Here is an 11,194-nt window from a genome sequence, read left to right on the forward strand (position 1 = left end):
ATTCCCATAGAAAAGAAGTGCAAAAAAGCAAAATGGCTGTCTGGGGAGGCCTTACAAATAGCTGTGAAAAGAAGAGAAGCGAAAAGCAAAGGAGAAAAGGAAAGATATAAACATCTGAATGCAGAGTTCCAAAAAATAGCAAGAAGAGATAAGAAAGCCTTCTTCAGCAATCAATGCAAAGAAATACAGGAAAACAACAGAATGGGAAAAACTAGGGATCTCTTCAAGAAAATCAGAGATACCAAAGGAACATTTCATGCAAAGATGAGCTTGATAAAGGACAGAAATGGTATGGACCTAACAGAAGCAGAAGATATTAAGAACAGATGGCAAGAATACACAGAAGAACTGTACAAAAAAGATCTTCACGACCCAGATAATCACGATGGTGTGATCACTCACCTAGAGCCAGACATTCGGGAATGTGAAGTCAAGTGGGCCTTAGAAAGCATCACTACGAACAAAGCTAGTGGAGGTGATGGAATTCCAGTTGAACTATTTCAAATCCTGAAAGATGATGCTGTGAAAGTGCTGCACTCAATATGCCAGCAAATTTGGAAAACTCAGCAGTGGCCACAGGACTGGAAAAGGTGTTTTCTTTCCAATCCCAAAGAAAGGCAATGCCAAAGAATGCTCAAACTACTGCACATGCTAGTAAAGTAATGCTCAAAATTCTCCAAGCCAGGCTTCAGCAATATGTGAACCGTGAACTTCCTGATGTTCAAGCTGGTTTTAGAAAAGGCAGAGGAACCAGAGATCAAATTGCCAACGTCTGCTGGATCATAGAAAAAGCAAGAGAGTTTCAGAAAAGCATCTATTTCTGCTTTATTGACGATGTCAAAGCCTTTGACTGTGTGGATCACAATAAACTGTGGAAAATTCTGAAAGAGATGGGAATACCAGACCACCTGATCTGCCTCTTGAGAAATCTGTATGCAGGTCAGGAAGCAACAGTTAGAACTGGACATGGAACAACAGACTGGTTCCAAATAGGAAAAGGAGTTCGTCAAGGCTGTATATTGTCATCCTGTTTATTTAACTTATATGCAGAGTACATCATGAGAAACGCTAGACTGGAAGAAACACAAGCTGGAATCAAGACTGCCGGGAGAAATATCAATAAGCTCAGATATGCAGATGACACCACCCTTATGGCAGAAAGTGAAGAGGAACTCAAAAGCCTCTTGATGAAAGTGACAGTGGAGAGTGAAAAAGTGGGCTTAAAGCTCAATGTTCAGAAAACGAAGATCATGGCATCCGGTCCCACCACTTCATGGGAAATAGATGGGGTAACAGTGGAAACAGTGTCAGACTTTATTTTTCTGGGCTCTAAAATCACTACAGATGGTGACTGCAGCCATGAAATTAAAAGACGCTTACTCCTTGGAAGGAAGGTTATGACCAACCTAGATAGCATGTTCAAAAGCAGAGACATTACTTTGCCAACAAAGGTCCATCTAGTCAAGGCTATGGTTTTTCCTGTGTTCATGTATGGATGTGAGAGTTGGGACTGTGAAGAAGGCTGAGCACCGAAGAATTGATGCTTTTGAACTGTGGTGTTGGAGAAGACTCTTGAGAGTCCCTTGGACTGCAAGGAGATCCAACCAGTCCATTCTGAAGGAGATCAGCCCTGGGATTTCTTTGGAAGGAATAATGCTAAAGCTGAAACTCCAGTACTTTGGCCACCTCATGCGAAGAGTTGACTCATTGGAAAAGACTGATGCTGGGAGGGATTGGGGGCAGGAGGAGAAGGGGACGACAGAGGATGAGATGGCTGGATGGCATCACTGACTCGATGGACGTGAGTCTGAGTGAACTCCGGGAGATGGTGATGGACAGGGAGGCCTGGCGTGCTGTGATTCATGGGGTGCAAAGAGTCGGACATGACTGAGCGACTGACCTGATCTGAAGGAAACTTTCAAACATTAAAAAAAAATACTGTTACGGTACATTTACATGAAAAAATATTTATAGGCATTAACCGTCAAATTGTAAAAGAATGTTGAATAATATGGGGAAACGTTCAAGATTAACTGTTATGTGCAAATGCAGGCTGTAAAACAGTATACACATTCTGAACCAATTTAGTCTTAAAACCAAACATCTAGAAAAAAGCCTGAAAGAGTCTCCATTATGTTAACGGCTGTTACTTCTAATTGATGGGATTAAGGTACTTTTAATTTTTAAACAGTGGTTTCTCTTTTTGTATATTTGCAATAAACTGTATTTTTAAAAGGTCAAATCTGGACCAGTTCTCGAGACTGCCTGCTAACAGAGTAAGCGCAAATGTTGCTGATCTTTGAAATGATGAACTAAATGACAGAAGGGGGGTGGGACAGGGCAGCAGGGACACATTAACAGTGAATTTTTAGAAGAACAGGTTATTTAGCACACTATTGTGAGAAAGAGCAAGTCGTAAATTTAAAAATTACAGTGTCAAGAAAGTGAAAATTAGAATTGGATTAAAGTTTTTATGTAGGCTTCAACTAGAGAGGGATAAACACCTAAATCAAATAATCCAGGATGACTGAAAAGATTACTGTAGTGAAAATCCTAACACAGTTCTGAAAGTAACCAAAGCAGAACATTAGACAACCCTCCCTGTCTGAGTTTCTATTTAGTGTACCACCCTGCTTATTTAACTTCTATGCAGAGTACATCATGAGAAACGCTGGGCTGGAAGAAGCACAGCTGGAATCAAGATTGCTGGGAGAAATATCAATAACCTCGGATATGCAGATGACACCACTCTTAGGGCAGAAAGTGAAGAGGAACTCAAAAGCCTCTTGATGAAAGTGAAAGAGGAGAGTGAAAAAGCTGGCTTAAAGCTCAACATTCAGAAAATGAAGATCATGGCATCAGGTCCCATCAGTTCATGGGAAATAGATGGGGAAACAGTGGAAACAGTGTCAGACTTTATTTTCTGGGGCTCTAAAATCACTGCAGATGGTGATTGCAGCCATGACATTAAAAGACGCTTACTCCTTGGAAGGAAAGTTATGACCAACCTAGATAGCATATTCAAAAGCAGAGATATTACTTTGCCAACAAAGGTCCATCTAGTCAAGGCTATGGTTTTTCCAGTGGTCATGAGACTGTGAAGAAAGCTGAGCACCAAAGAATTGATGCTTTTGAACTGTGGCGCTGGAGAAGACTCTTGAGAGTCCCTTGGACTGCAAGGAGATCCAACCAGTCCATCCTAAAGGATACCAGTTCTGGGTGTTCATTGGAAGGACTGATGCTAAAGCTGAAACTCCAATACTTTGGCCACCTCATGTGAAGAGCTGACTCATTTGAAAAGACCCTGATGCTGGGAAAGATTGAGGGCAGGAGGAGAAGGGGGACGACAGAGGATGAGATGGCTGGATGGCATCACTGACTCGATGCACATGAGTTTGGGTGAACTTCGGGAGTTGGAGATGGACAGGGAGGCCTGGCATGTTGTGACTCATGGGGTCACAAAGAGTTGGACACGACTGAGCGACTGAACTGAACTGATGGATTATTACATACTGAAGTTCTGAATATTAATAAAACACAAGTGCAATACTGACTGTCAAATTCAGCTTATGTAACACACCCTGTAAAATTATACTCTACACATTATATGTGATGAATAGTCAGTAAAACAGGACTTCTATACCCTCTACACTAGCTTTAAAATTTCAGTTGCCTCCTTGCTAAATCAGACAAAAGCAAACAAAATGTCGACTACCTGGTTTCCGTACTTTCGTCAGCTCTTCATAGTCCTTGTTTTCTGGATTTGGAGATTCTAGAAAGCTGATTTCTTCTGCAATGCTTTCCCCTTCTTGGCTTCTGAGGTTGCCTTCCTCTTCTTGAGGAGGTGATTCCAATTCGGACTCTTCTGAATCAAGGAATATCTGACCAGCGATTACTCTGCTTGCTGGGCTATGGTTCTCTACCGACTCATCTGACGGCACAGAAGTCTGAGAATATAAAGTATTTTCAGTTACCAATAGTAATCAGACTCCTTCCAATCTAATCTGACCATTACTTTCACTAATCCAGACATAGCTCCTTCAGCTCCTTGAACGTGTCCTACTTACTTGCCTCTTCAGACTTTGGTTATCTGCCTATCATGTGTCCTCGTCACCTGCCTAAACCTGATTGTGCGGATTTCAACTTGGATGTTACCTCCCCTGCAAGAAGCCTTCCTTAAATCCCTTAAGTCTTGGTTCCCCTCCTTACTCCCAGTATATCTCATACTTCCCAGTATGACAGCCCTGTACAACTTCCTGTTTCTTACCTGCATTCCTCCTAGTCTAGAGATCAGGGATCATCTGTGACTGGTCTCTTTGAATAGGCAATAATCAACCTCATTCATTCAACCAATCAATTTAAGGGCATTAATAGATTTTGTTTTTAAAGAACTTATATAAGTGGAAACAATGACAGAGGTTAAATCTTCAAATTAAAAAACTAAAAAAAATGAATAAAATCAATCTCTCATTAGGCAGTAAAACATAACTACCTTAAGGCTCTTCAACACACAGATACATACACATTTAAGTTGAAATTAAACCTAGTAACCAACACTCTTAACAGAAATATTTATTATTCTCTGGGGGCTTCCCAGGTGGCTCAGTGGTAAAGAATCCACCTGCCAATGCAGATGCCACAGGAGATGCAGGTTCGATCCCAGGGTGGGAAGATCCTCTGGAGGAGGAAATGGCCACCCCCTCCAGTATTCTGGCCAGGAAAATTCCATGGACAGATGAGCCTGGTGGACTAGAGTCCATGGGGTCACAAAGAGTCGGATGTGACTGAGTGACTGAGCACTCCAACAGGTCAGTGATTTCCACCCTTCCCTGCCCCCAGAAGAATTAGTAATGATGCTAGCTATCTTTTTCTTTTTGAAATCCAATTCTGTTCCTCATAAGATGCAGATTTCATATCCTTTCTAAGATACATAATTCATGCTTTTAAATTGGGCATCAAACACTGGTCAATGCAAATCTGAGTACACACCTTGGAATCTACGGATTCATCCTGGTTGCCCTCTTCATCTGTAAAGAAATTTTAAGACAATTTAGTCGTCTTTCTTGTTTGGCAATCACAGGTATTACTAAGTGAAAGCAGTTGATAAGTATAATAAATAATAATCAGACACTGGATAATCTAGAATTATTTAAAAATTTGTTGTATTCAACAACTGTTCAGAAAAAACTAAGTGAAAGGAAAAAGGGGTGTTGGGGGTGGTATTTCTTCCTCTTTATCCAGGAAGGACAGTAGCTTCATCTGTTACACAGACAGGAAGACCAAGACCACCACCACCAAAACCAGGTATTTCTTCAGATACCATCCAGTTCTTTTGTATACAGTTAGTCCACTATTGAGCATGAGTTACTAAATTTATAAAAATAGAGCCCTCATTGTGTGGTTTGGGATTCCACTCCTTCTTTTCCTCTGCTCAGAATCTGAAGTTACTGTAGCTTATTTTAGTGATGACTAGCATTTTAGTATTCACTAAGACCACTTTCACTAATGGGCTTCCCTGGTGGCTCAGAGGTTAAAGCGTCTGCCTGCAATGCGGGAGACCTGGTTTCGATCCCTGGGTTGGGAAGATCCTCTGGAGAAGGAAATGGCAACCCACTCCAGTATTCTTGCCTGGAGAATCCCATGGACGGAGGAGCCTGGTGGGCTACAGTCCACGGGGTTGCAAAGAGTCGGATACAACTGAGCAACTTCACTTCACTTTCAAGACTACTAAAGATGGACATCGAGAATGATTAGCGGAGTTGCCAAAGACAGTTAGGATCTGTGTTTGACTTCACTAAAGATATAACCAGATAACATCACACTGTCATGTATCCATTCACATGAGATCTAATTATTAGGAAATCAATAGCCTATATTAACAATAAATCCAATCACTACTTGTATCTTTCTTCCAAATTCATATTAGCTGTTTTGGCTTTGTCAGATTAGATTAAGATTACTTCTGTTATTCTCTCTGTATTTCTCTGTTAATTCTATTCTAGCTGCTTCTTATTCTTTTTACTGCCTTATATAAACACATTCAGCAACCCAACTGGCCATTCACAAATATTTGATCTTTGTATTCCAATTAAAAAAACAAGTGTCAGATGATCTTTAAATTTCCTTCTTACTCGCTTCAGTACTGCCAGCTCCACAAGTTATGTGAGAAATTAACCATAGGCAAAAATGCTATAAACTATGTGATTTTTACTAGAAAATGTGGTGCTATGGTTGCCATTTACCTTTACTTCATATGATTATAACCTAAATATTATTGGTAACTTGTAACTCTTCAAAGTACAGCAAAAACATGTTTTGGAGTTTGTGTTAGCAAAGCACTGAACTAAACTTTAAGAAGTATAAGAAACTCATTATGTACCAAATACTCAACTCTATTTCAGGTTTTGTCTCCGTTGAATATTTCAGAAATCGGTCTAGTGGTGAGGTTCTGCCACATATAAAGGTGCTATTAATTCAAAGAAAACTTAAATGATCATTATTTTCACATTCACTACTTTTAGATTACCTTCCAAATATTTTATTTCTGGTGGGTGGGGAAAAGAGGAGAACAGCATATATCAGTCCCATAGGGCCTATAACTTTTAGGTTTATGAGTAGTGATGTCAATTAATAAACAGTCATTCTTTAGGCTCACTTCTTCACAAGTATTACCCAAAGCCCAAGTTCTAACATATGGTTCAAAGTCCATTTTCAGCAAATCTTTGGAAAAAGGAAAAAAAATTCACCTCTATTACACAACTACATTGTATGTGTGAATGTATTTAATTAGTTACAAATTTTAACTAGTTAATATATCAAGGGCAGATATTAAATGTGAAATGTATAGGGTATACCCCCAAATTCTGAAACTTATTCTATTAGTCAGAACTCTTAAATCATTAACCACCCAGCTGAGTACCTTGCCACAACAGGTCATGTATGTAGCTAATAGGTAAATAATATAGATGCCTATAAATAAATTATAAAAAATGTATATTTGAGACACTACAAGCTGTTAGGCATCAGAGTAGCAGGGTATGTTTTTGAACTCCCAGAGACATGGAAACTTGTGACATCAGGGTATTTCATACGAATTGCATCATGCTTCTCTTTCTCTTCTAACAAACCAGGAATATATACTCGGGTTACTGGAAAATTAAGAAAATTCTCACTTACTAAACTGGGAAAGCCTACTCCAGATGGTAATCTGAAAGCATCAGCTATTTTCTTTGTCAAACTAATAGGTCCATTCACATAATACTTTACAAATAAGTTTCTCATAACCTAGAAACTTCTGATAGGCAGTCAGGTAAGGATGAAAAATACTGAAGTTACATATAAATAAAAAGAATACAGTAGTGCTTTTATCAGATTACATATATCAAGCAAGAAGAAAAATGCAAAAAGGATACAGCGAAGAGTTAAGGATTTCTCACTCAACAGTACTGTATCCAAATATCATGGTTTACATTACTTTGGTAATCATATCCCCTGCTTTGAGAAAGACCAATTTTCAGTTTTATTATATTAGTTAACAAAACTGCTTAGTATCAAGGATCATCTTTCAAGGGAAAGTGGTCACTACAAATTCATCTTCTAATTGTCATGTAGATTAAACAGACAGACGGATACACTTTTAAACACAGAAAGTCTGGAAAGTTTAGTGAAAAGAGATCAGACATCCTGTTTTCGGATTTGCCACTGAATCTGTGCAGATCCTAGGATACTGTTGATTCTTAACTACTCCAAATCCAAGGCCTGGCAACTAGGCTCAAAACCTGGCTTCATGGCATGTCAGTGTTACACACGCAGTTCAATGCGGCAAGCCTGCTCAGCTTCTTATCCCAAGTGTCAAAGGGAAGAACATCACCTGCCCTGTTGACTCTCGATAAAGTTTTAAGGAACAAAGGAGAGTGAAAGGAAACATATTTTGCAATCTGAAATATATGGCGTGACTATTACCTGAAATACCTAGCAGTGGACCTAATTCACAAGACTCCATATTATTATTTGGCATTAAAAAAACAAACAAAACCAGAAACGAACAGTAAACTATTTTAACCAGTAAGCCACTTCCTGTCAAAATCAAGAAAACATGTGAGAAGTTAAAGCATGTTTCATTATAATCTGGAGAAATTGAAGGAGAAATATCTTTTAAATCTCCTCCTTTAAATTTATTTATTCAGAAGGAAAAGAAAATGTTTATAATAAAAGTACAAAATTTTTACACAGCTTCAAGGTAAGTTATTAGATAATAGCTACTAACCACGACAGGACCAAGATTCCCTTTGCTGGCTGATCAAATTCTACCTGGCAAAAATGCGACTCGCCCCGGGTAACTGCTAACAGTCAAACATTTTAAGTCAACACTAAATTGTGAACCTCATTTTTAAATAGGAGCAAAACTTTTTAAGCTAAAAATGAGGCCAACACGTTGTATAAATAAGCTATTTAATGAATAAAAAAGCCAACTGAAAGTCCATGTACTCAATTTATAAAACTATCTCACTTAAGTGTCTTATCATATTTGCTCTTCATGTCAGCATGCACATCTAACATTGTTCTAGTTCGAGTTAAGTAAGGCTTTAGCCTCTACCAGAGAAATGTTTCTGCAGTTTAATATAATGGAAATCAGAGCAGACGTTTTGTGAACCTAGTCCTTTGCTTGTATCAACACAACCCAAAGATTTAACAATTTTATTATTAACAGTCTTCTATTATAATCTACTGGGAATCCCAACTGTTGATTAAAAGACTTCTTCAGTCATCATCTCCACTGAAATGACACTTTGGATATGTGAAATCTGGTCAAAAGAAAATGCAGGAAAATGTTTATATGCTTTTTCTTTAAATTCTGCAAACTGAATTCAGAGGGATACACATTGTGTTCTTACCTATTTCTTACACTTTAGTGTGAAGAATCACTTGTGCAGCTTGTTAAACAAACAGATCTGCTAACCCATTCCAGACCTAAAACTGCATTTTTAACAAACACATAAGACAAATCATGATGCAGGTGGCTCCTGGACCACAGGGACTTCACTGCACTGATTTCATACTTCCTTTGATCAAATAACTACGAGCAGTGCTTCAGGAGTTACACCGAGTTTTAAAGATCTGGTCATGAACACAGATTAACAAGAAAAGGGGAGGCGGGGGCAGACTTTAAAGCTTGATGTTGGCAGTAAAGGAACTGGCATATGCTTGCTTGTTGCTTTTGAAACGGTGTCTTACACCACATTATGGATAGAATTTTAGGTTTAGATCTCTTATTTTAGAAGCAGAATGACGTTACAACACTGACTTACAACTAGGACAGATAATTTGAGGATTCAAATAACCATCTGGGAAATTTTCTGTTGGGGAAAAAAAAAAGCGTTGACATTTATACCCTGCCTTGTTCCAAAAAAATTTAAAGCCACGGAACAGCTGTTTCGTTAACTGAAACCAATTAAAATTCAAAAGCTTTACTGTACTAATTCTTTCTTTACCAACACTTGGAAACACTAAGTGCTTCTTTACCAACACTCTCAAAACAGACGTTTTCAGATGTTGGCAGATTAAACTATTAAAGAAGGGAAATGATAATTTCCACAGCCAGGGTATAAATTAGCTAATTGGGAAAACAATTCAAAGGCACATGAATCTATTTATGAAAAAAAAAAAAAAGTTAAATCTAGAGGCTATACATGTTACACTGATGGAAAAAAAAAAAAACAAGTTTTTTCTTTTCTTGAAAAATGACCGTCAGCAAACATGGGTCACAGCTCAGAAACCCTGTGACACAGTGAAAAAACAAAAACAAAAAACCCTTTCTCAGGAATTTTTTCTTTAAAAGGGGTACCAGACTAGGGACGATCAGATCAAAAGCCTTCGTTCGTTGTTTTTTTTTTTTCAATAAACAGAGACAGGATCATCTGAGGTGCCATGCAAACCCAACCAAACACTGTCAACATCCTGCTTTTTTGATGGACCTGGCTCTGCCCAGGGGACAAGCTCAGGTTGTGCGAAGTTTCTAAAGCGACGGAGCACAGCATCTCCGTGGCAGTCGTGGGTCCCTAAGCTGTCGGGGTTCACGCCCATCGAATCAGTCCTCCTTCCTAAGGAGTCGTGCAAGTTTGTCAAGTGAGGAGAGGCGTGGGCAGTGTGTTGGGCGGGGGGGACCCTTCTCTTCCTTCCCTCGCAAGCTCCCCTCAACAAACACTCTGGCCCCGGGCATCCCAAACCCAACAGAGGACCGTGAGTGACAGGCGAGGGCGAGGCTGGAGCCCCCACGGCCCTGCCACGGGAAGGAGGCCGGAGCGGGGGGCGGTGGCTCCCGGCCTCCAGTCCGAGGGGGGCGGATACTGACCCGAGGACGCCAAGGCCGAGCCCAGCAGCACTGCCCAGAGCAGCAGCGTCAGCCCGACCCAGACCCGCATCCTGCTCCCAAGGGCCGCTGCCACCCCCTGGTGCTGTCTCTTCCGCCTCGGCCACCACCAGCTCAGCCTCCTCCTCCGCCGCCGCCGCCGCCTGGCCGCTGGGCTTCCTGCTCTGGTCTCCTTCCTCCACCCCTTCCCAGACCTCCCTGTCCCAGCGGGCAGCCAATCCACGCCCGCCGCCGCGTACGCCTCGCCCAATCGTCGCGGCCCTCCCCGCCCGCCTAATTTCCCCGCCCCCTAGGTCAAGGATTCGACCAATCGCTATGCGCGATTCTCACACTGGCTGTCTCGGTTGGACCACGGCCTCAGCGACATGGCCCCAGCTAATTGGTAAGCTCCTTGGTTTAACCATCCCGGAATCGGAGCGAGAGCCCGGAATTGGACGAGGGTAGTCACCCAGGAGACTACAATTCCCACAATGCACTTCATGGGCCTCTCTCTCCGGTGTGGCCTCTTGGGAAACGTAGTCCGTTGTGGGGCAATATCTAAAAGCGCCGGTTCTGTAGAAGTTAAGAGAACTTAGCTAACACCTGAACCAGACGCCCTCTCAAGGCCATGAACCCAGAGGTTGTTGTTTTATTTTTTTGGGCGCCAAGTAATTATCAAGAAGGGGCTTCTCCGGTGTGGTGCTAGTGGTAAAGAATCCTGCCAATGCAGGAGACCTGGGTTCGATCCCTGTGTCGCAGAAGAACCCCTAGAGGAGGAAATGGCACCCTACTTCAGTATTCTTGCCTGGAAAATTCCATGAACAAAGGAGCCGGGCAGGCAACAGT

At 41.0% G+C, this 11,194-nt stretch overlaps 1 protein-coding gene across 1 annotated transcript in view; it reads right to left on the reverse strand.

Moving 5' to 3' along the window:
* Nucleotides 1-10,531, reverse strand: part of SEL1L (SEL1L adaptor subunit of SYVN1 ubiquitin ligase) — a 64,482-nt gene extending 53,951 nt beyond the window's left edge. The window contains exons 1-3 of the mRNA XM_070797961.1: nt 10,352-10,531; nt 4,990-5,027; nt 3,716-3,947 (exon numbers count right to left, since the gene is read on the reverse strand). Coding sequence (XP_070654062.1) covers nt 3,716-3,947; nt 4,990-5,027; nt 10,352-10,421 — 340 coding nt within the window. The 5' untranslated portion in view covers nt 10,422-10,531. The remainder of the gene's footprint in view (nt 1-3,715; nt 3,948-4,989; nt 5,028-10,351) is intronic.
* Nucleotides 10,532-11,194: the final 663 nt, after the last annotated feature.

This window comes from Bos indicus, chromosome 10 (genome assembly GCF_029378745.1).
Source record: "Bos indicus isolate NIAB-ARS_2022 breed Sahiwal x Tharparkar chromosome 10, NIAB-ARS_B.indTharparkar_mat_pri_1.0, whole genome shotgun sequence".
NCBI lineage: Eukaryota > Metazoa > Chordata > Mammalia > Artiodactyla > Bovidae > Bos > Bos indicus.